Source organism: Orbicella faveolata, unplaced genomic scaffold, assembly GCF_042242905.1.
Source record: "Orbicella faveolata isolate gen_17 unplaced genomic scaffold, um_ofav_v1 contig_13, whole genome shotgun sequence".
Lineage (NCBI taxonomy): Eukaryota > Metazoa > Cnidaria > Anthozoa > Scleractinia > Merulinidae > Orbicella > Orbicella faveolata.
The window spans coordinates 5,142,110-5,168,055 of record NW_028301540.1 but is presented as its reverse complement, the minus strand read 5'-3'; the positions used below and the strand labels follow the sequence as shown (position 1 = coordinate 5,168,055).

At 39.8% G+C, this 25,946-nt stretch overlaps 1 protein-coding gene across 3 annotated transcripts; it reads right to left on the bottom strand.

The window, feature by feature from the left end:
• Positions 1-398: 398 nt before the first annotated feature.
• Positions 399-24,984, bottom strand: LOC110040598 (E3 ubiquitin-protein ligase TRIM45-like). 3 transcript variants are annotated; one of them, XM_089284208.1, is made up of 16 exons: positions 24,701-24,984; positions 23,418-23,831; positions 22,895-23,005; positions 22,103-22,183; positions 17,180-17,281; positions 10,892-11,128; positions 9,988-10,197; positions 9,032-9,126; positions 8,294-8,694; positions 7,457-7,730; positions 6,798-6,951; positions 5,913-5,978; positions 5,006-5,338; positions 4,113-4,254; positions 3,721-3,842; positions 399-3,009 (listed from the first exon to the last, which is right to left on the bottom strand). In XM_089284208.1, the coding sequence occupies exons 1-16, from the start codon at positions 24,902-24,904 to the stop codon at positions 2,707-2,709; spliced, it is 3,249 nt and encodes a 1,082-aa protein (XP_089140334.1). In that variant the 5' UTR covers positions 24,905-24,984; the 3' UTR covers positions 399-2,706. The 3 variants fall into 3 exon arrangements, with proteins under 3 accessions (XP_089140334.1, XP_089140335.1, XP_020601511.1); XM_089284209.1 differs by having other exon boundaries at positions 6,864-6,951; XM_020745852.2 differs by lacking the exons at positions 17,180-17,281; positions 22,103-22,183; positions 22,895-23,005; positions 23,418-23,831; positions 24,701-24,984 and adding an exon at positions 11,439-11,962.
• Between the last annotated feature and the right edge of the window lie 962 nt (positions 24,985-25,946).

The following is a 25,946-nucleotide window of genomic DNA, read 5'->3' as shown; positions in this document are numbered from 1 at the left end:
CCTGCTATAACAAGGGAAGATCTTACGATCGCAACATTTCAACGCAACATATCGCAACGTTGTTGGGCGCAACATGTTGCGCGTGTTTCACCACCCTGTTGCGACGTGTTGAGTGATGTTGGCTCAAGTTTGAAAATGGTCAAATTTTCATTCCTCAGTTGTGGATGTTGCATGATGTTGTACTCATTTGGCCAGGTTCGTGCAACAATGTTACGCCAGGGCATGCGCACTAGTTCGATTTGCAACACCCAATATGTAGCAAATGTCGCTACGCGTCGCAGTAGGGTGGCCAAACGCGTTCAACATGTGGCGCCCAACAATTTTGCGATATTCTGCGTTGAAATATTGCGATCGTTTGGCCAGAGCTTTAGAAGTAGAATCTAGCTAAAAGGCAACGCTTTACTTCGCATTTCTGTTTATTGACTAAGCATTGTTCTACCTAAATTATGATACAGGTGTATTTATCAAAGTCTTAATTTGTAAAGACATCAAATAGCTGAAAAGCAAACGAATTTACTTTTCAAATTACATTTTTTTGACTTTGCAGTACAAACACAATATATTAGAATTTGTGCGGAATTTGGAAATGGTTAATTATAAATTGTTCTCTCTCAAAAGCTTTGATGAAACTTTACTTCTTGTAATTTCAAGGCTATTACTTCACAATGTTTCTAGCGGTTTGACATAAAATCAAATCAGTACAGTGAAAGGAAGGTTAGAAAGCACCATGCTTCGTCACTGCTTAGGCTCCGTAAACACTACGCCGGAGAAATTTGAAAACGGCGTTTTCACGAATATTTTCCCGGTTCACACTACGCCCGAGAAATTTCTCAACGCAACAAGCACCGGTCGTGACTCGGGCAGGGAAATCACGTGGTTATCGTGACGTCATCGTTTTCGAAAAGATCCGTTTTCAAAATGTTTTCCGTCGATACTTAAATTCAAAGCCGGCGTTTTGAAATCTCTCCGGTTTGAAGGGCGTTTTCGAAAAGTTCCGTTTTCGTGACGGGTAAGTGTGGACGATAGACCTAACCTCGGAAACAAAGTGGCGCTTTCAGATTACGTGTTATAATTGTCATTGCTATTCCAGTCACAGGAAGTTTTCAACAAGATATGAGGTTGTTCTAACAGTAGGATTTTAAACGATAATAAAACTTGAATTGAATCAGTTTTAAAATTGAACTAAAACGGGTTCAGTTGTTGTTTCCGCTAGGAAAGCGTTCAGAAAAGATATTAGAAAAAAAATTCCAACTACAATTGTACTCTCGTAAAACTAAAAAGTCGCCAATCGGGTGATTGTGCCGTAAGCCTGATTTACAAATGGTCATTTGGCTTGATGTTGAACTAACATCGGCCAGCGGCATTATTGATACTAATAGCTAATTTTAGTAATTTTTAAAAAGTAAGTTACTACTCCTCTAAAGTTCAGGAAACTCTTGATAACAAAATATGAAATAAAAATATCCTCTTACAAACAGCAAAAAATAATTAATACAAATTTAAGCAAAATTACTTTCAATCGGTGAATTAACTCAACGAAAGGGCGTGTTGGATGAGCAGTTAAAATCCAAACGTCATTTCGATATTCCAAACGGTGATGAGTAAACAAAGAAATGCTAAAAAAGATAATGTTCAACGAATTGATTGAAATAAATTTCTTGTTTTTTACACTACACTAACCCTCATAAAAGTATGCCAAAGGCTAAAAAATAATACAAAATATATGAATTCTGAGGCAATAAAAGTAACTTGAAATAATAATAAGTGTACAATTTAAATTTTAGAAATTTAAATACGTTAATCTTTAATGAGGAAATCTAAATTACAAAGTGGTTTGCAGAAGAGTCCAATTAATTAAAATAATGAAAAAATGTAAATGATCAAGGAAAATAATTATGAACTCACAAGAACCTAATACGTAAACTAGACTATTGTAACTATTAATAGATAAGAATAAAGAAAGGAAACAGATAAAGTTAAATTAATTTGCATATTATATACAATAACGTTTTAAAAAGTACTGTGGAAATGAGGGAGAAAACCGGCCGCGTATTAAGACATGCGCGGACAAGCACTTCTTTGGTCCACTGCGAAAGAGGCAGCTGAAATTTGAGCCAAAAAATTCCTTAAGGAGAAAATCCAATGCATCTTATTGGCTGTGATTTTTTGCGCCAAGAAAAAACCAGTAGGGAGGCTCTCCCACGCGCGGATGGAAAGCCGAGGGTCGCGCAACTTCGCCTGAATTTTTTCTGGCTATATGGAAACGTGTGAACTGAGATCATCTTTCGCTTTCAAGCGCAGTTGCAAACTCTAGAATGATGCACGAAGAGAGGTAACGCAATTAAAATCAGCGAGGGAGAGAAGCAGCACCGATGAGCCCACGAATTTAATACGCGACACTATTTTCATAGTTTAACAAAGTATACAGCACCTGCTGTTGAGGGACTGTAATAAACCAGTTAAATTCAACAGCTACTTCACATCTCAACGGTCCGGAAGTAAACTACTAAAGGAATGAAATGGTAAAACATTTGGAACACGTGCCCATGGCCAACCAATCACGGTGCCGACAGCGAGCCAATGACGATGCGCATTCCAAATAAGGCAATATACGATACTGTCTTTTTTTCTCCATTGGCCAGGTGACTAATTTTCTCCGGTGTGTGGAACTTCTAGCAGTAAATGAACGTTGCAAAGGTTAACTTTTTACGCCGGTTGCCCGAACAATTGAACACGATTATTACGAAAGTCTGCGACAATTATATTTCCCTCTGGCGTCAATGCTAGGCCGTGAGGATCATTTAGCTGCCCGTCTCCGTCCCCCTTGGTACCAAACTTTGTAATAAAACGCCCCTCGCTAGAGAAGACTTGAATACGATGATTGTCTCTATCGGCCACTATGATATTTCCATCGTGCCCCACGGCTACCCCTGTGGGTCGCATTAATTCCCCGTCCTGACTACCCTTGCGGCCGAAATTGAACAAGAAACGACCACGTGAATCAAAAACCTGGAAAGAAAGTAGCTTTAGTTCAGTTATCATAATGTTTTTTCCTTTATCCAACGTAACTAGTGATTAAAAGCCTTAAGGTCCTCGTCAAGCCTGCTTAACTATTGTGGTGATTCCATTTAGTGTTCCGGGCGCATATAAACGGAGGGGGCTTTAAGAGGCATGACATTTGTTGGGGGCAGGGACTTCACTATCTAAAAATTTGGTTTCATCTCTTTGGCTTCTAAAACTAAACTTTCGAAATTAAATCGTGCTCGACTGAAAAGTAAACTTAACTTAGGACTCTGATGAGCGCTAACATGGCAAGTATTGCAACCTTAGCTTTTCTGGACAGTAGAGGTAGATAGCACTTTTAAAAGGTTGTATGTTCGTCTGACAGGGGTTCCTTATTGGAATCATTGCTGGACTTATTGCAATAGAGCGGTTTCCATTTGAATGTCCAAAAGTAATTGGTTTTGCATAAACTACGCTACACGATTGGCTTAAAAAACTCGCGCCACTTTTTCATCCAATCAGAACTAAAACTAAAATCAATCATGATTCGTTCGCACGCGTTTTCCCGCGCTTTGCGTCGGCTACATGCAATTACTTTGAGTTTTGATTGGTTCACTGTGTCCTTTGTGGTTTGCTCGAGTGATTACTTTGGTTTTGATTTTACGATACCCAATAAAAAAACGCTCTATAGACACAGTGATAGATAGGGTGACAAACCTGAATACGGTGGCTGTGCATGTCAGAGACAATAATGTGTCCTTGGGAGTTCACCGCAACGTAGCACGGGTAATTCAGCTCACCATTGCCGTCGCCAAATGAACCAAACTTAAACGACTGACCTGGAGGAAGAAAGTGACAGGTTAAATAGCAGACAAAAGAAGCAAAAGCAGCAGACAAAATGATATCTGGAATTGAACTCAGGGAACGAAAAGAAAAGGGAAAAAATAAAAAGAAAGAGAAGAAAGAAAATGTTCAAATTACTGCTGTTTTAAGAAGCGTTTTGCATGCTAATTCAGGGCCGTAGCTAGTAACAGGCAAATCGAGGTACTTGCCTCGGTCACTTCTTTCGTTTCTATCAACAAACAAACAAACAAAAAACATTGCCTCACCTGTGTCCAAAGAAATAACGTGAATACAACGATTTGCTGAGTCAGCAACAATGATTCTTCTGTTTGCATCCACTGCCAGCGTGGAGGCTTTCAGATCTGGAACCGAGAACTTGTGAAGGAACATTCCATCTCGGTCAAAAATCTGCAAATGCAGCAAAGTAGAATCTGTTGATTAGAGAGGCAGAAAGAATCCTTCTGTAGTTGTGGAAGTAAAACTGCACAACTACATGCTTTGACAAAGCGCTGACTTTCAGTTGTTTTACGCGGGCAGTCTACAATTTTTGATCAAACATATTACATGACATTGTATTATAGATCATTTTAAACAACTTTACAAATTGCGCATTTGCTCGATGAAAACGTTGCAATTGCGGCCAGTTTAATTGAGGATTTGATGTTTTGTTCTGGTTTTCTGACGAACGGTCGTAAAATCTAACCAAAAGTACCGGGCAAAAGTACAACATTTATCTCTACATCTGGCCAATCACAACGAATATAGATTAACTCAAGGAGCCAATCAGAACGCAAAGCAAAATCTTTATTATTATCATAATCACCAAAACTTAATTAACACGTCAGTCTTAGTTACACCCCTCTTCTAATGGGGAAGCTTAAAGCCTACTAACTATCTATAATGCACCCGCCGCTAGAGCGCGGGAAAACCAGCAGCCGCTAAGAACCACGGGAAACAGGTAACCGGCGCCAAGCCACGGAGAAAATTCGAGTCATAAGAGCTTTTGGTTTGCTCCCGATTGCTTAAAATACAGAATACAGAACGCTTACGTTGATTGATATCAACACTTTGCAATAATTTTTTTCATATGAGCCAATTTGAGGGATTTTCCGTTTAGTTTTACTTTTTCGGCAGACATTAGAAATCCACTCTTCATTACCTGTATTCTGCTCCCCAGTCTTTCACAGACAACAATCCTTCCATCAGGATCCACCCCGACCCCTGTGGGGCACTGGAACTGTCCGCTGCCCTCTCCCTTACGTCCAAACTGGAACATAAATCCGCCATTTTGATTAAATACTTGTACTCTGTGATTGTGGCAGTCGGTGATGATTATATGTCCTTCATCGTCCACAGCAACTCCGAATATACCATTGAATTCTCCAATTTCTGTTCCCTTCCTGCCAAACTTGAGATACGATTCCCCAGTGTTGACAACGTTGACTTTGAAAGGACTCCCTTGAATGTGTTTGTCTCGCACTGTCACTGAAACCTTAAAGCAAAAGTAAATATTTAAGTTCGACTGAATTGCTTTAAACGAAGCCAGGTTAAAGTTAGTAAAGGCTCCAGGTTCAATCCGACTTTAATTTACTTCCGGGAACGAAGGTTTTTCGCATTACTTGTATAAGAATTATTTTACAATTTTTGAAAATCTTTTGCTGTTGCTCTTTAACTGTTCACTGTTTTTGCCGTGGTTTAATCTTCAATCCGCTTTAATGATCGAGGCACGGAAAACTTCAGTGGCTGGAATAGTGCCTGTGATACTTCACTAATACTTAAAAGATCAAGACTTATTGACGAGCGCCTAAGACCTTCAAAGTTGCGATAATTATTTTAGCTCGAACAATTCGATGGCACATCACTGGAGACAATATCCTCAATGATTTTTTGGCGGAAAGTTGACGAATTAGAAAAACTGAAATTAGTTTTAAAAGAGTTTACAGAAATTCATGCAGTGCTTTCTGATTTGATGCTTAGTTGGACGCGCAAAAAGTCGACTTGAGAGGGATATGACCATCGAGGGACAATTCTTTGCTCATTCAACCTTTGCTTGAGAGAGTAATTACCTTGTGCATTCCGGCATTGAATGGACTGTATGAAACTCCGTAGGAACCATTTCTATTATCCTCGACCTACAAAAAACAATATAATGTCACATCAGAGAAAGCAAAAATAACTCTAAAAACATTAATAAATACCCTGTGAGAAAGAGATCCCCTCGGGCAGACAGAGGAGGGAATCTCTATCTTGCAGGGTATTTAGAAAATCGATTAAGACAAGTTATCTAGAGGTTATTAGAAAACTAGTCAATTACTTTAAAGCCACTGGAAAACCAAGAATAATGCTCCATTTAAAGGGCAACGCGCCCTTGATCCTGCTTTACCAGAGGATAAACAACGATAAGAGAGCCAATCACATTCGTGAATTTCAATAGCACACTTTGAGCGCCAGGAGCTCATGGTCATGGGCTCCTGGCGCGACTCCCATGCATGACGCTATGCTACAATGTAGTCTCCTTCACGGTAGTTATCTAAACGATCACGCAATCCTCCTCCCCCTAACAACTGGTGAGAGATTTGGGTGACTCTTCAAATAACGCCCGCGAAGACGAAACTCACTCGTTACATAGAAACAAAACAAACCACTTGGAAAAAGAAACATAAACGTGTCAAGACAATGATGACAATAAAGTCAAAAATAAAAATCAAGTGCAGACGCAAAATGTACTGTGCGAAAACAACGAACCGAACATAAAACATGTACAGCCAAACTGACTGACAAGACTCCCCCTTCGCAGCTGTTGTTTGGGTCGTAACGCAACGCTTCTCCCCTAACGTTGCGTGACAACCGAAATAATGGTCACGAAGGAGGCATAAAACTTAAGTTACTACTGTGCGCATGTATCATCACAGTCATTCATGCCACACGTGAATCTCAAATGAAATGCTAACATTTTGTGAGTTGTAGCGTGAGAGGAGGGCATGTGAAGAGCCTGGGGAGGAGCCAAGCGGTCTTACTTCGGCAGGCACTGTTCTCCCGTCAGACGTGTACACGTCAACCAACACATCCTCACCGCCGCCACTGCACTGGGCCCCACTGTGATCACTAAACACATCATAACAAGGTTAAACGCATTACGTATATTCGAAGTAGTTAGTCAGTACAGCGACGAGTTGGAGCCACTAGGCTACTAAGGGTAGCTTAGTCTAACTGATTGATTTGATAGTTGAGTGACTGAATCACTGTCTAATTGATTTACTAACTGGCTGACTGCATGATTGTTTAATTGTCTGTCCGTCCGTCTTTCTGTCTGTCTGACTTATTGACGGCAGAGGAACTGACTGACTGAGTCACTGTCGGACTGATTGTCTGTCTGGCAGCCGAACGAACTGGCAGACGGACGAGTTTGACGAATCGTGAGACCTGCCTGACTGACTGACTGTCCGTGTGTCTGTCTGACTAACTGGCGTTATGACTATTAGATGGACGGGCTGACTGACCGACTGACCAACTGACTTACTGGCTGACCAATTGACTCTCTAATTTTCCGCTTTTCGAAACAATAACATTACCTCAGTCAATTACATTACCTTAGTAACACCAGACTTACCGAGTAAGAACCGTGAACTTGGATTTCTTGCCCTTTGTGGCGCATTTCATATCATCTGCTACAGTGCACATGCCAGGGAATGCATTACTTGTTTTAATCTGCCCCAGGCCTTCAAGAGCTTTCAACACGTCATCCTGATTGGCCACAAAGTAGATGACGTCATTTTCTTCAGGTTCGCCTTGAAACTTGGATGAGATGAGGTCATTCAATCTGTCACAGAGCTGTTTCTTTATTACAAGGATTTCCACCGAGTTGCCATGCCTCAGTACTTCCTCTGAAAGGAACGGCACCATGAAAAGTATTTCACAACTGACATTCAATTTCAAAAAAGCCTCACCAATAGCACCTAGTCATCTAGTCACAACAGGCATTTTTCACTTTTTCCTCCAATCAGATGTAAATCGGTAAATAAAACCAAAACCAATCTTGACTCGCTCGCACGCGTTTTCCCGCGCTTTGCGTCAAATACATGCATTTGCATTGAGTTTTGATTGGTTCTCTAGATTTTCAGTGTCCTTTGCGATTGGTCAGAGTGATTACACAGGTTTTATGACACTTGATTGTAAGCTACTCTGTAACCAAATTTAATTGACGCATTTTAAAATTCTTTTCGCCCTAAGCTGATCCTCTACGGATTCTCTTACATTTCTTTTAACCGAAGTCCTACATTAGGACGAGAACAATATCCCTAAATTGATACTTCTTCATTCTTATCGCCTGTTTTAATGACAAGATATTCACCCATGGAAACTGTAGGGTGCTAAATCGAAAATTTCAACTGGGGCACTTGCGTAAAGACGCCTTGCAGACCTACTGTAAGAAGGGCTTTTAACTCACCGGTGAAGTTACAAGTTGTGGTGAGTCGTTTCAATTCATTTTCCAACCTTTCTTGTTGCAGTCCCAAGACTTTCGACTTTCTTTGTACCGTGCTTTCTACTTCAGCCATCATGGCTTTCTCTCGATCTTGCAAAGCTTTTAAAATTCGAGGAAAGCATTTCTGAATCTCAGACTTTGCCACTTCGGCGCGCGCCTCGAGACGGCACGTCACTTCCTCCACGTCTTTAGTGGATTGCGTGACAACTGGGACTTTCCTCTTGAGTTTATCTGCCAGTTGCATGATGGTTTGAGTTTGCTTGTCGATCGTATCAGTGAGCTGTGTGTATTTGTGACGTTCAGTTGAGTGTGACGTCATTGTGCACTCGCGGCAGATGGCTTGTTCGCAGCTTTCACAGTAGTACCTGCAAACACGAGAACAATAATCAGATTTTCATTAAAGACTGAATCCCTGAGGTTCTCTTGGAACTTCTTCGATTTTACAGCCTCTTTTAGGGCGTAATTAATTTGATTACACTTGCTGACCTCTATTTTTGATTTAATGAAAACTTATGCAACTGGAAACACTAGTTTCCTTTTTTTTTCCCCGTGCTTACCATGATAGCTCATAGCCTGGGGAAAACGCTTGTCGTTATCTCCAGGCTATAGCAAGAAAGGAAAACTAGACAATTTTAAAAAGAGATTGAAGTGCTGCGTTCTGCAGTTTTAACTTATAAACGAAAAATGATCCTAGTACAGTACCTTAGTTTTTCATGAGTGTGTTCCATGCAGAATATTGGTCGATGGAGTAAGTCTTCAGGTCGTGGGCTGGATTTAAGTTCATCCAAGGATACAACCTGAAAATAGCAGTAACGTCTTCAAATGAATTTTCAACAATAGAATACTTTTACGCAAAATTGCTTTCTAATGTATTAGTGCTGAGCTGATCCGGTAAAGCCTATCGAATCCATACTTCTAATTTAAACCACCACTTCCTCGGTATATTCCATTACAGCCCTCGCAATCAATTCGTTTCTGCAGAATATGAAGACCAAGAGCATTGCTGCTTTCCCTACATGGGAAACTTGTCCATCAAAGGGAACTTCCAGCAATTTTTTTTTACATTGTCCTAACAGATTGCCGGTACCCATTTATACCCTTGGTTGGAGAGAGGCACTTTGAGAGGAAGGGGTCTTGTTCAACAACACAGTGATCCTGGCCAGAACTCGAATCCGGAATGCTCGATCCGGAGTCTAGCAAGCTAACCATTTGGCCACCGCACCTCCCAAAAAACACAATACGCAGTGACCCTGGCGGAGGCTCGAACCTGAATATCTAGATCCAACGCCTAAACGCCCCTCCTTATCTGTAAAGTTCTGTCCAAACGGGAAATTTTTGGCGATCAAACACGATCAAACATTGTTTCGTGACCAAACATTTTCCCGCTTAGACACTGTGTTTGATCGTGTTTGACGAAATTTGAATGCCGGCAAATATTTTATCAGACACTGTAAAACATCTTGCTCGTAGGGACGGTGATCAAACATGCTTGATACCGTTTGGCCACTCAGTTCAACATCAACATGTTTGGTCAACAAACAATGTGTGATCGTGTTTGGTCGCCAAACATTTCCTGTTTGGACAGGGGTTAAGAGTGGATTTGATAACAACGCAATGAATAATCCAAATGATTAAGGGAGCAAACTGAGAGCACTTACTCTGTGAGTCTTGGTTAGCCTCAGCCTCATATGTGCGTTTCTGCAGTCATGACAAAGGAAGTCCATACACTCGATACATCGCGCAGCCGCAGGAAGCTTGTCTTCACAGCTACTGCACATAATTGGGTTCTTGTCGTGCGCGCGCACTGCCGCTACGTCCATCATTGTGGTCACGACGAAATTTGGCGGGAAAGCGCCAACACCACGCTCCTGGAAAAAAAGAGTTTCCGCGTGATCGTAGTTGGCACTGTTTTTTTTGTGTGTGTGTTTTTGGTAGTTAAAACTACAATGAATTGATGAAGAGCAACGAATCTCTCTGAGTATAAAAAATCTACATTAAAAATAGGTTTTATTGGTCGAGAATTGCGCCTCCTTAAATGACCGGTCCGTTTTTCTGTATAGTAAGACAACTTCATTGAAATATGTATACACTTGTTTTCCTCTCAGCCAACGATGGCAAAACCATACAATTTGAAGCAATCACAATGTGCAACACCTGTCATAAATCTGTCCTTGAAACGTTATTGAAATGTTGCACGCACATTTCCGAAAGCAGTCATCTCCTTTATTTTGACTGAAAGTAATTATCAGACTTTCATTATGCATGAAATTGAAATTCGAGACAAAGAAAAATAAAGAAGTTTTATTGCTTATGATAGATAAAAAGAGAGAACCGTGGAACAGTAAATATATGACCATATATAACCTTTACAAAGATGGCGGTACACAGTAAGTTCCGTGCCGGTTTATATCTGAGACAAGGCTATCTGGTTAATTGCGATTCTTAGACGAAGTAACCGACCTTTGCTGGAAAGATATTTATACCTCTCAAAGGTGAAAGGGTTGAGAGAGTCATGATCAAAATAAAAGAAAAATAACAAAACTGCTAATCGTTTGAACTTACTGTGAGAGGCACATCTGTTCTACACGCCGGGCAGCTGAGCGCGCTTGACCTAGGCACGACAAGGTTCTCCAAACATCTTTTACAAAACGTGTGCAAACAGGGCAGAAGTCGAGGGTTTACAAACATTTCATGGCATAAAGGGCAGAAGAGATTGACAGAACTTCCTGTCGAGAAAACTGGATTATCCATCATCGGATTCATGTCCATGTCGTCTCGAACGGAAGCCATCTTGTGCTCCTGAAAATAGAAAACAGCAGACTTAATATCTGGCCATTTTCACAGCAGGCTGTGAGACAATAAATGAGTCATTGTGAAACAAATACTCAGTAAAAATTGCGTTTTGCGGCCAAGGAGTAAATTAAGCGATATTTTAAAACGGAATTAAACCGTCTAAAGTTTCATTACAAGGGATTTACTGTATAGACATTTCTTCTCGAGTAATCTTTCGCGAATTGCAGCCGTTAATACTTGATGTGTGGCTACTCCCAGCCGAAAACGTTTCAATGCGCTAACTGTAGGCGTAAAGCGGTCAAAAAGCGTTTCTCACCGTCTCATCCCCTTGTTTGACGTTTACAGCATGCTCAGATTGAGTCGACATTTTGAGAATTAGAATTCTCCTCCGGTGATCGAGCTGCGTGGCAACCGCACAGCACGCAACGAAAGAGGTTCAAACTCTCACTGATTATTCATTGATTTCATTCTTGTTACGCACAGCGAAATATTAATAAGATCTTTCGGGCAGCCATGTAATAACCGAAATGGCAAGACAAGAGAATTCGGTCGGCTACACAGAAAAGACCGGCTGCGAAAACGTGAACAGTTTCCGCTTAGCAGCGGCGAGCAAAAGGCTGAGTTGAGGCTGGTTTAAAGGAAGAAAATCGATGAACGAGACATGTTATTTTGCCCACATCAGGCGCCATAAAATGCTGGGTGCCATCCAATTATCGGAAAATGTCATTACTGTTCAATTTTTCATGCTGTGGCATGAACGGACCAATTATAAAGCTCAATTTCTTCAACTTATCAAAAGTGTGCTGATTACGTGCGTTATTTGCACTGAACTTGAAAAAACGGCCGCAAAAAATGAATTGTAATTAAGGCCTACATTTTTACTTGCATTCATTTTATTCTGAAGGCTTAATAATCGCGTCAATGTCAGCTTCATCTGATGTAATTATTACAGTCAAAGTTTTCAGGTGCGCGTTTATGGTTCCTCAGAAAATTATTTCCAGGTATAAGAAGCAATTTTGCGTCACGAAGGAAATAAAAAGTCGTCCAAATTGGGTAAGAAAAGAAATTGGTTCCATTTATCACGTATTATTACTTTTCGCTGAATAACGGAAAATTAGTTATAAACGATTTAACAAATAAGTTATGTTATACATAAGTTCCTAGAGGAACCACCGAATCAGCCTTTCATTTTCTCGGTGTCCTTTTCGACCGCGTATTACGTTTGAAAAGCAAAATCAAAAAACAATGCTGACTTGTGGTAACTACAGATCGACCACTGATAAGGAAATCCATTTGTGGTTTCCAGACTGGACTTAAAAGGAAGAAAATTAAACAATTCACTTTTTCGACTTGATCATACTTATTATTATCATTATGCTGAGGCCCCGTCCACACTACACCGGAGAAATGTCAAAACGTGAAAACGGAAGTTTCACTCTGAAAACGCCTCAAATGTTTTCCGTCCACACTACGCCGGAGAAATTTGAAAACGCAACGATCACCGGTCATTTTGGATTTGTGTTTTTGGAAAACTCGGGCATGCATAGGCTCGATTACCAGCCGCTGTTTCGGGAAATGAGCCCGCGCTCACCCCCCGACGGAACGCCACGTTTGAACCTATTCGTCGAAGCAAAGCTCTTTTTTTAGCTCAGTCTTCAACAGTTTTTCCTCCTCTTGAAGTTTCTCAAGACGTTTGATCTTCTTGTAGCCACGATCGTTGCACAAATATCGCTCGACGTCGACGGCGCTTATGTTTATGCCCAAAACAATGGCCACCCTTTCAGCCAGATCTTGTACTTTTCCTTTCAAACTTGTTCTTTTTCGTGAATCAGTTTGCTGTGTACCGCAAAACAGGCATCCGGAAGAACTTGGAAGCCGAAGATTTTATGGGTGTTTCACCGCTAGACTTCAAAATCGCTTCAGCCATTAAAATAACTACATGTGAAATTGTAAACACTGCGCGGAAAACATTGAGTAGTCGTTTTAAACGCGTACAGCACATGTTTGTTGGCGCTTTAATAACAAACTATGATCAGATTTGGCACGAGATAGCATATGTTTGGTATCCGATGACATTTCCGGTGACCGGTAACGATGCATAAATTAAATTTTGAATTTACGTCACAGACACGATCGGTCGCTCACGCGTCCAGCCGTCTGTTCTCGGGGAGGCACGCGGACCCGAGAGAGCGGTGGAAATCGAGCCTAAGGCATGCAGGCAAATCACATGATTATCGTAACGTCATCGTTTTCGAAAAGCTCTGTTTTCAAAATGTTTTCCTTTCACTCTAAAACGCAAAGCCGGCGTTTTCAAACTCCCCGGTTTGAAGAGCGTTTTCGCAAAGCTCCGTTTTCGTGACGGATTAGTGTGGACGGTAGGCCTAACCGTAGCAATAGATTCCTTCGGCGTAGTGTAGATGGGGCCAAACTTACGCTCTAAATACCGACCGTCTTCCTCTCACCCCACCCTATTGAATTACAGCGTTCCTTTCCCTAGGCTATTCACCCACTTTTCGATGGCGGAAAAACCGCCAAATGAAAAGGCTACGCAAAGAGGAATTTTAAATATTATATAATTAAGGATAAGCCATTACATAGGTAAGCCATATCAGATGTGGTCGGTTTAAACTGGGTCCACTCTCTCCTCTAAGTTACCATCATCACCACCGAGGGATTTCATTTTTCCCTACAGTAACAAGTGCGCAGGCTTTTTGTTTCTTTTTTCTTCAAACGGCAGCATATCAGTGTATCAATTCAAGGATGGGATCCAGTGGTTACCTACATTTGAACTAATACTGAAAGATAGTTTTGCGAAGTTTTTCTAGCGTTAATAGAGAAGAATGGTTATGAAGCCCGGCAAACATCAAAGAAGCAAACAAAGATGGCTAGATTTATGTTGGAAGGTCCGCGACCGTGAGCAATCTTTTGCTTTGAGCTCATACACTACGTATGAGTTACGTAACTGACACGTTTCTATTGGTTAGTTTCTCAGTCAGAAGTAAACAACAGTTTTGGTTTATGCACGGTCAAGGTCAAAAAAGAGAACAAAAACATACAACAAAGAGCTTTGTCGGGTTTCATAACCAGTCCTATGATTTTTCCAAGTAAAACTACCAAGTAAAGTAGTTTTTGGCCGCCATGTTGATGTAAGGCGCAGTATAGAACAACATGGCGGCGCCCGTTAAGTGCTCTAATCCGTTTTGGAAGTTTTATTTTCCCAGTCAGGTTACTAACAACACTCTAAGTTCAAGACATTATCAGTTTTCTCAAAATAGCCTATCCTGTGATGCCACATTTCAATTTCAAAACTGACAATATTCGTGTCACTTAGGACCCATCGTGGCTGGTGTGGTGCGCACGCATTCTACAGGCCCAGACTTAGCTGCCGCTGGCCTCCAGCGAAACCTACTTTACAGATTGCTTTACAGACATTGTTCGGTTTCCAACTGTTTGTTTAGATGCAACCTCTCAAAACGAACCCTTCGATGGTCGTAGTTCATATAATTTCATTCCCTAACTTTCTGTTGCTAATTCGCTTGATAATCAGATAAATAAATCTAATCAAACAAGTAAACAGTGACTCCGTATAAAAATCTATATAACCTCCGTGGTAGTGACCCCTACTGTGGAACATGAAATCACTGAGTGAGACATTGATATTTCTTGCGAGTAATGGTTAAATCTGGCGAAATTTGCCAAGGGTGACCATGTCCTAATTTCTCATTTCAGTGCCAGTTCGCTGTCAGGTAGACAGGTAACTGGAACATAAGAACTCATCAAATCAATGAACTGCCAGTGATGCCTTGATGTGTCTAAATTCGTTTAAAACTAACAGTGAACGGAAGTTTTGCCAGGCTGTACGTAGCGATGATTAATACTTACAGCTTGTGTTTAATTGAAAACTCTAGACAAATGCGTTTTATTTCTCATGTTAAAGAGAAAATTAAGCGCAACTGGAACAATTCACGACCGTAATCGAAATGTTTGACACTAAAACAATGCTAAACGAGTAAAGAGGTTGCCAAAATAAGAGAATAGTGTTGAATTTAAAACAGGCGATACAAAGGCGGAATGGTATTCTCGTATTGTATACATGTATGTTTTTCAAAAACATCACAAAGCGCTATAAAGATCATTAATTATATTTTCCTGCGTTCAAATAATCCAGGAACAAATTGTGTGTTAATTGACTAAGACACATTTTTCTCTTTGGTTTTATTAAATCAGGAATGAGATTCTTATCAATATCGTTCCCGTAGGCTAAAGTTTTTTCTTCGCTTTTTCCTTCCCAAACGATCGCCCAAGATAAACGAGTTCCCACTGAATATTTCGTAACTCAACTGTTTGAAGGTCCATTAGATTAAAGTGACATTTTCAAACTCGGTTTAGGAGGCTATAGCGGTAAATAAACCGGATACGCAAATGTCTAGCTACATCAAAATTACAATATTATGAACACGGTTATTATACGTTTCCCACTCACGTAATGTTTAAAATTTCAATTCACAAACCTCGTATCTGACCGAGCGCGTCTGTCTTTGATACGAGCAGCATCCTTCGTTTGTCCGCCAGCACATTAGTTCTTCTTCAAAATAAGTCATGGTTATACGCGAAAGGGAATTTGAATTCATGAGGCAGCTCTAGTGGGGACATTTCGGTGAGACCCCCGGAGAACCGCGCTAAAGCGAGCCACCCTTGCTTGGTGTAATCTCGGGCGAAAGATAAAGCGACTTCTTGGCTAGCTCTTTCTCTCCTCTCTAATTTGTATAACTTCGATTGGTCTCGACTGAGGGTTTATGAAGTGAATGAGAATATGAAAATAGAGGCAATCAATAAATTTAATCAAAGAGGAAGGTAGAGAAACAATTCCAAATTCGTCTGCTGTTGTTATGAATTCATTATCACCGTCTGTTGTGTTCCCGGGGTTGTGTTATCATCTATTCTTATCAAAGCAACCATTAAAAACGCTATATGGGAAAATTTCCCCTGGTTTTCCTTTAAACTGACATCTATTTTTCTTCAAAAAGGTTTTTCAATAGAGAAAGGTCATTTATTCATTCATTAATATCTGATCGGGACAAAATGAAACGGCCAATGAAGGTTTCGTTATTTTTTTGTTACAGCAAATTGATGGATTACATTTTCGTTATTAATCACTTTAGACAAAAGAATCAACCATAAAAGAATAAAAAAAAAGAAAGAAAAAACAGTTCAATAACAGGGAAATTAAACATTGTCAGTACACTAAAATTAAAACGTAGCTTTTCAAAAATTACAAATTGTTAATGAAAATAAAAATTAATTTTCGTACGTCTTGTACGTATGGCTTGGATTGCAAAATTCTCGCAATGATTCCTCGAGCACGCGCGCATAAAACCATTATGGTCCCTCAGGGAGGGGGTGGGGGAACATTAACTCTAAAGCACGTGATGTTTCTATTGCGCAGTCGCCAAGGATACTCAAAATCACGTGGTGATATATCAGATAAAATTTTCCAATCTTTTGGGGTTAAGTAACGATTCAGTGAAAATAAGTTATTCTCACTTCTTTTTCCTCGTAAACACTCTGTGGAGTTTTGCATCGGTGGCTATTTATTATTAAGTATTTTTCATCAACGCGTTTTTCCAAACAAAACCCCGCGTTTTTCATTAACTCCGTCGATGAAAAATGTCTCCTCAACTGACCACCAAACAGTTATATTTTCCCTGATCAGCCCGGGGGAATATTTTACCGTCTGTTTTTGTAAGAAGCAGGTTTTGCCAACCTGTTTTAATTGTTCCGCACGTTCAAAAACCCAAGGCCTAGAGTCATCAAGTCGTAGAACTTTCATAAACTAGAAAATACAGAGTTACTAAAAACAGTCGAAGTTTTATAATTACGCGCCAGACTTAGACAAAAAAAAATTATATATTGAATTTATCAGTTTTGCGGAGAAGACAGAGCGGTATTCAATACAGAAATATATAATAGAACTGCAGTGAGGAAAATATGGCATACAATCAAGCCGTTTGAACTTGTAAAATATTATTTAAAAACGGAAATTAACTGTTAACTTACAAATTCCGCGAGCTTTCGCGTTGTTGTGATTCGCCACATGGTAGAAGGGTCTTCTCTCAAGTCGTGTGTAGCTGTCGGAAGTTGTTTGCCTAGCGGAAAATCCTACAACAGTCAAAATATGAACTGAGTTTCGTCCCTGTGCTTGAAAGAAGCAAGATGTTGGATAAAATTGAAATAAATATGCTTTATAATTGAGAGCTGGGGGAGTAGTTATGGGACAACGCTGCAAGGATCCCAGGCTGCGGTCAAATTAAAGATGAAAAAGATTAAATTTAATTTCTTTAGGCTACTTGCTGAATAATTCATGATAAAAAGGTTCTTCCAAGCTAAAACGAAAGCCAAATAATGTACTGTTTGAGTATTATATTTATCCTTGAGTTGTAGTACATGTAATTGTAACATGAAGTGCCTAAAAAATGTCCTACACTACGTAATGGCATTTCTATTATGTATCGCTAACTGTTCATGAAACATATCTTTCTTATTTCTCAAACAAAATATTGCTTTTCTAAAAACCGCCATCTTTTTTCAGGATATTTCGAGGGTTAATTACGATTTTCAATCATGAAACGCAAAACAAAATGTTGACAAAACAAATCGCTTTCTTAATTTAAACAAAATTTGAGAAACCCAGTCTAGAATCTTCCTCTACGTCGCTTGGCCCAAATAGCGCCAACTGTGTTAATGTCAAAAATAAAAAACAAACAATCCGGAATAAAAATATTTTCGTTTTCGTTAACGCCAGAATCTTATTATGTATAAAAGAAATATAACATTGAGTATATTTGCTGAAAATCGTGAGTGTTAACGGAGTGAATAAATCGGGTAACGCAAGCAGCTGTGTTGCATGATATGGATTTGATCAACAAGAGACTCAAATATAACCTGTTTCGAATTCGTAGATACAAAGTAGGCCGAAGAAGGATAGCTGCTAGCAGACATCATTAACTGCTATCGAAATTTTGTCTTACTAAACTATTATGACTGCTCTCAGTTTTGAAAAGCAAAAAGGTAACGTTATGGATGACATCAATTCGCACCAATCAAAGCGCTTGGCCGGCTCCTGGGGCGTAATATTGCGATGAGATAAAGAGTCAAGGTCCCCAAGGGCTGAAAACTGATAAAATCCAATGGCAGCTTTTAATGACAGAATTCGTTTTTCATGCTATGAATATTATTACTTACTTGTCTAATATCTTCAGAATAACATTAAAGAGTAAATAACATAAATGTACAAGTCAGTTTTTATTCAAGTTCATTTCAGCACGATTCTATCTTGCGGGAGATTCATATAGGTTGCAAGAGTTTTTTAATTACTTTTTTTCGGAGGCAGCACTGTGGTCAAAGGGGATTCTCCAAATTTTTAAACATTATATTTCCCAGGAGAGATAATAGAAATATTAAGTCATACCAACATGTATTAAACTTTGTTTCCAACTTATATTCTCAAATGACAAAAAAGTACCAAAGAAGTTTAATCAATATAAAGCCAAAACGAACAGTGTGAAACGAAAGAATTTCAAAACGAAGAAAATACTCAAAAAAATGTGCTCCAGTAGTTTTTTCATCGACTATCAAAGACTCCACGTCAAAGTGAAACAAAATCCTAAGGGATTGTTTAGATGATTCTACAATTTCTCACAACTATCACTTACGAAAATGTAAATCAATCGTTTAGGAGAATTAAAACCTTAAGCTTAGAACAGATAAGATAGGAAAGTTAAAGGAAGATTATATTTATTAGAGATACGAAGAATTGAAGTCAAAACGGCTTAATGCAGCTTAATGATCAAACTTATTTGATCCCGTTACGCTCACGATCTGTGACATCTATGGAACTTACTGTTTGCAATATACAACTACTGTGGAACCCCGATACAACGAAACCTCGTTATAGTGAACATATTTTGCCAGTCCCTTGGTCCGTCGTTTAATATATCGAGGTTCCACTGATGTGTAAATAAAGTTTCTTTTTTAGGGTTCGACGAGAACAGAAATCCTCGCTTTCAAGTTAAGGTCCTGTTTTCAAAGCGAGGCTCGAGGAGGGACACCTGTTCTGTGGACCTAATGAAGAACGAGTACGGGTGGAGAGAACAAATAAAATCGAACTAATGTTGGCGTATTTTGATCTGACTTCATTGTTATTACTATAATCTATTTGAGAGCGGCATTGTTTGTGGCCCCGAGTGATCACACAACACAACACCAGATGAAAACTGACAAATGAATTCTAATTAATAAACACTGCGAGTCTAAAAGTTTCGACGGTTCACCATCATTCGGAAATTACCGCATTCAAAGGATTTTCCACAATTTATTTCGAGGAAACCAACAATATTTTAGCCACAGCTTCGATTCACTTTGCAGGAATAAGGGAAGGGTGGTAGTTTGTTCGCAAATACATCAATTAGGGAAAGACGCAGGTGTGGAGGCGACCATTGGTCGCAGGAAATTGAATCATTTCTTTCTCGGGGCAACTCTGAGAATAAAAATGGCCAAACAATATTGTAATGCCGTTAAGAGCTGCGCTGTTAGAATATAAAAATTTCTCCATGCCATTTTGCGGCTTTTCGACATTTCAAGCGATATTCATCTCAATTTAATTTTCTTGTAACCAAGACGTAGAAAGCAACTTGCAAATGACATACATTTTTCATTTAGAAAAGTTAAAGCACATTGAAGCAAATCTGAGGATACTGTAATAAAAAGCAATCCGTTTAGAAAATTCACTTGTTCAAGATCAGCCCGACGTTTCAGGGAGAACTCAAGTTTTCTTCTTTTTCTTCTTCCTCCTCCGGCCGAAAGGAAAAGAAACCCTTCATTTTCACATATGATTTAGTGAGCATTGAAGCAACCCGATCGAAACCTTAATTGATGATCTCGGTAGTAATAACTCTGCGAATAATAAAAAATGTTTCAATTTGCTCTCTCGAAACTTTGATTGAACTCATTGCTTCGTGGTTAAAATAACGAAAAAAAAAGAGACCTCACAGCGAATCTTTCAATATTTGACAAGGATTCCAGGAGCTTTGTGTACATAAAAGAATACACATGTTAAATATTTTTAAGTCTGAGCGCCGTTTGAACATGAAGATAGAAAGAGATTCCGCATACAGAATCAAGCGACGAAAAAAAAATATAAATCAATTCTTTAAAACTCGAGCGAAAGTTTTCGAGAGTAAGGTTCCATTTCGGCGTTTGCGACTTCCGTTCTTTAAATAGATATACACTCGTACAACAGTGCAAACAGTAATATGGTAAAAATCAAGATTGAAAATATACCTTGCCGCGAGGTTAGACGCAGGCCATTTTGCTCGTATTTCCTTGAAAAAGTGAGTGAATGGAAAAAATTCCTCTGCTTTCGCGGGCAAGATCAGCTTTCCTCTCGCATTGCAAAACAGCGCCAACTAACATCCAAAATATTTCCTCTTCTATCCGCGGGCAAAGACCAAATGTCTGTTTCGACCGAGATAACTCCGGTTAGGTCAATTTGAATAACAATGAACTCATTTGAATACAACGCCAAAGTAGGATTTTCCGATAGGTAATTTCTGAATGAGCGAACTAAATTATGGAGTAGATTTTAAGCGCACACAATGAAACATAGGCAATAATGATAGTGAGAGCACCCTATTATAATTTATATTTTTTAGTTGTTTTTTTCTCTTGTTACAACACGTAGTTTTGCGTTATGTACTTCTACAAATCAATGAGCCTCGAGCACTTTTCACTCTGGTAAGCGGTTGGCCAGCCAGAACATGAGGTTGTAGAAGTAAACACGAGTAAAGCACGAGTTAGGACTGGACCCTAAGGTTCATCACCATTCATAGTTTAGCAGCTGGTTAATAGCTCTTACGCGTTTGCTTTTGGTGTGTAATTATGGTTAAAAACAACCTCCCTTTAGAGGAAATTTATCGTGCATCGCATACAGAGATTTTCTTAAAACTGTCAGTGTGAACATTAACTGCCCACGTACCAAGGAAATTGTGTTTGATCCGTTTTTCTTCAATTAATTTTTGCTTTCTCGTTTTCACCTGGCTAGGATTAAAACGAGAAAGCAAAAGAAGTTGAGTGTGAGGAATTTTTATTTCATGGCTGTCCAAAGTCACCAGCTATTTTATTAGCGCGTCGCATTTCGTGTTTGTGATCAGTGAATGTAATCTTCCTGTAGAGTGGGTGGCTAATCAGCCACAGCCATATATGCGGAGAGTTGTCGCACCAACAAAGACATTAAGAAACAGCACCGACGATGAATGAACATTTTACGCCATATAAATAGATTTCCTCACAACTGTAATGCAAAATTTTTGATGAAGTAAAAAAGAAATTGGTCGGTAAATGAGAGCGAACGCAATATTTATCGATTGTGACAGAAATGCCAATAAAATGGTACCTACTTGAATATTGTCGTGATTCGGAAGACAGATACAGGAAATTTCTTGACGGCTTTAGTTACTTTTAAGAGCATCATGTGTCATACTGAATCAGTCATTTTGCCATGTCTTTTAACAATTCTGTGAATTGTCACCAGGGCTTCTCAACTGGTTTGAAAGCGAGGGGCTAACTCGCCCTTAAGATGAGAGCGATGATATACAAAATCAAAGCATCGCCATCTTCTCGTGTCCAGGCCTCTTACACCACAACCGTAAAATCCTAAGCGGTTGAAAAAGGAGATACTTTCCTTCGCCCCGAGCTCCAACCCCTTACCCTTTTGTATACCAGAAAATTTCCCCTTTCGTATGCCTTTAATTGAAAAAAGGTACCACATGAACATGCTTTCACAACTAGCCCGTGTTATATTATGAATAAATCGCTAAAAAAGGAAGTCTTCTTGTCGTTTTCATGTAGTACCAGGAGTCCATTACTGTAATGGGCTCCCGGTAGTAAGGAAAATGCATCAGGCAAACATCATACAAAACTCACCTGTTTCATTATAGCGCCGCCTTTGCAAGGGTGACCATTTGTTCCTGCCTCTTCTGTATACAGTGATGCTTCCTTTTGATTCTAAAACAAAAACAGCGAAGAAAGACATTTATAACATAACTAAAGCAAAACGCGCGCTCTGATTGGTTAATTTAGCGTCTACTATTTGCCCACAGGTGTACGCTGCTGACGTGTGTGCTAATGTTTACAACGCAAATCTTTTGACAGACATTGTTTCCAAAGTAATGGCCGACGTTCTTCTGCCAGAAATGCGAAACTGTCTTCACAGTTAAGTGTTCCATTCATTAACGGCATTGTAAATAAAACGCTTTTGTCCCCAGGAGCGACGGGATGGAGGCTTACAACATAACTTCTTATTTATGTCGTGACTAGACCTGTAAAGTAGCTTTTTATGTAGTTAAGAGTCAGTCACTTTAATAAAGTCCTACTACCTACTGCTACTTGGATAAAAGGTGCGTTCACATTACTGCCCAGCGAGAATTGTACTAGGTCACCGTGCTCGGGCACCAGGTGTGAACATAGTCTAAAAGCAAATTTATTTACACGCACTGTGATGCTTTCGAATGAAGCCGAAATTCACGAATGATTGGGTCGTTGTTTGATATCATGATTGTAGCATCAACCGATATATAGTGGTTATAATGGTCCTTCAAAATCTATTTGAGAGTATTATTTGAAACTGGGAATGGGAGAGCATTAAACCTCATTAAAAGGCGCGAGTCAACCCCGATGTTGTTTGAACAATATTCTCCATTTCCTGTAAAATTTTACCTGTTGTGAAGGAGTTTTTGTCTTTTGGTCTTTGCTGTGAGCTTGTAAAGCGTCTTTTAGTTTCACCAATGAAGACAAAAATTCAGTTTTACCGGATGAGGTAGCTTGTTTCTGAAATGAATGAAGATACAATCAAACAATTATAAACTAGGCATGATGTGTGTTAACGTGGACTTGTGCAACAAATTAGAGAAGGTACTATCTTTTGTTCTTAGGCGTACCCTACGGCTCTTGCACGTCCCAAAAATATTTAAAACCTGAAATTTGTTTGGTTCAGTAAGTTCCGTTGATTGTCAAAATATACGAAGAGTAAATATTACATCGAAAGATAAAAAAAAAAAAATTACCGGTTCATGCTTTTAGCTGTGCGTATATCGCGTTATGGATGCGCTCGGGAAGTTTGGAGAGCACTCAAGAAGCTAGAATTGCTCTCGGCTGCCGCTTCTTTCGTGCCCCCCAAACTTCCCTCTTGCATCCATCAACTGTAGCAAATCTTTACACCCCTCCCCCTTTTCAAATATACCTGTGATTTCCCTGAACATTTCTCAGTGTTTTGGTGCGGAGGTTGCTCCACCGTTTCTCGGCTAGGAAGTTTGTTTCTTTTCGGACCATCTCTTGTGCTTTCAACGTGGCGACCATCACGTTCTGTTCTCTGCGTTATATCAATTTTCGCCTTGTGCCTTAAGCTAAGCCGAGGGCACTGTTCCCTCTGAATACTTCGGTATCCCTCGGAGCCTTTGAAACTGTCTGCAGCTTCTTTTTTCCGGTCGATGAGGACATTTTCCCGAACCTTTCTGTCAGTTTCTTCGCTTCTGCTGTTATGTGCCCTGTCTACTTTTGGATGTTCTGGAACTTCTCTACGGCTGTGGTAAGCCTTTATCCCATGTTTGCTTTTCGTAGGAATTGCCGACTTTATCACAGGTTTTTCTTTGCCAGCCTGTCATTGATGAGATCAATACTTAGGCTAAGCTATAGAGCTCTATTAAGTTCTTACTTAGCTCAGATTTGCAGTGTTGAAGATTTTCCGCGAAGATTTTACATAGCATCACGCTATTTTGCAATTGCTTTCTTTTTACCTTCTATGCACCCAGAATGTGACGATAAATAGCTTCAAAAAAATAAAATAAGCAGTTCCAAAAAATAAGCAAAAAAGTGATTGTTGCCTTCAACGCATTTGAGCTGTACAACAACGTTTCAAGTTTGGTGACCAACGCAAACATCGCGCCAGGCGAAAAACACTGGAAAAAGGGCAGGAAATAGAAATTTCCCGCCCGTTTTGGCGGGCAGCGGAAGCATTTATATGTCAGTGCGCTTGAGTGCTTTTGAAGAAAACTTCTCGATGTACATTGCTCGATCAGTTTTCAATCTCGTTCTTCAGGTCGGTAAAAGACAAAATTTTCTTCGGTCAACTCGAGATAAATTGGCGATGCAAATAACATATCCAGACCGGCGTAATTTTGAACTGCATCCGAGAAGGAGTCTGGGAATATACACAGACAAGACAGCAGGTATTACAGGTTGTGAATAAATAAAAAGCGAACAAACGCACAAAGGATTGATCGCCACCTAACTTCCCAAATCGGGCTTTTTAAGTAAAACAGAAACTACAACAAAGTAGTATTATACAAGTTCTTTGAAAACATGTAAGCTTGTTTTTCATGGTTCTACTGTATTAAGATTATAATGGCAAGCAACCATTTCTGTACCTCGACATCTTTCTCATGAACTTTAACGGTTAAACGAATGTCGTATTAACAAACTATGCGAAGTAGAAAAGTAATCATACAACAATTATCAGAAACTCACCCTTTCAACACGAGGAGGAACCGTTTTGTTCCTTTCACGCCGTGTTCGTGTCGAGTTATCTTGGTTCAAAGTGTTAATATTTTCGTCACCTTCATCTGGCAGGTTATGAATTCTCTGTCGTATTTTAGCTCGAAGTTTTTCCCGCATGGAGCCTTCCGCGCGGGACAATTCCCGTTTGCTTGTGTTGTCAGTGGTTTTCAACATTTGGGAATTGTTATAACGCTATTTGTATGAAACGTTTTCAAACACCATTTTCTAGACTAAACAATTTAACTTAAAGTATAGGGGAAGGTAAAAACTAAAAACAGAACAAGTTACCCAAATGCGATGTGACGCCATAACAGGAGCTGTTAGAGTAAAGGGGTGGAGTCACAGTTTGGCCTGTTGTGATAAACATCTGACTTCTCCTAAAACATTATACACAATAAAGCTCCCAGCTAAGGAGAATTGGGAAAATGATCATCAATGGAATTTTTTTTTCTACATCGACTCCATCCGAAAGGAAATATTTATCCTACAATTCAAGGCCGTCTTTCAAAATCTGCTGCAAACTTTCCTAATCTTAATTTTGGTTTATTACCTCCGTGGGGTTTTTGTAACCCTTTTTGTCGTGGCGGACGGTCCATAAATTTACCCTTATTCTTACCTCTCTACAAAGGCCACCTCTCCACAACGGCAAGGCCACTAAAACGCGTCCCAACTGCCAAAATAACCTCTCGAAAACGGACAGTTAATCAACGAACGATGAACGACGTATACAAAACCCACTTTTTTTTTTACCGCGCATCGCTAATCTCTGTTTCTGTTTAGTGTCTGTTTATCAATATCTTGATTGTGTTACGTATCTACATGCTACAATAAGCATTTTTTTAAGGACAAAGGACAAAAATGACAAAAATGCTGCACTCGTGAAAAATGGTAAAGGTAAAGTCTACATGTGAGCCAAGGCCGGAGCTTATCCCGGTTTCTGTAGCATGAAGCGACTAGGAGTATTTCTACTCCCCCTTGGATGGGATGCTAGTCCATCGCAGGGTTACCCCCAGCATTAAGTTCGCCGGTACCCTTTTATACACCTGGGTGGAGAGAGGCACTGTGAGAGTAAAGTGTCTTGCCCAAGAACACAACACAATGTCCCCGGCCAGGGCCGGAGACGAGCGCACTAACCATGAGGCCACCGCGCCTCCCTAAAAAAAAAATGAAAAATGACAGCTGTCTTATTACATCCCTAACTCCCCATAACGGCCAC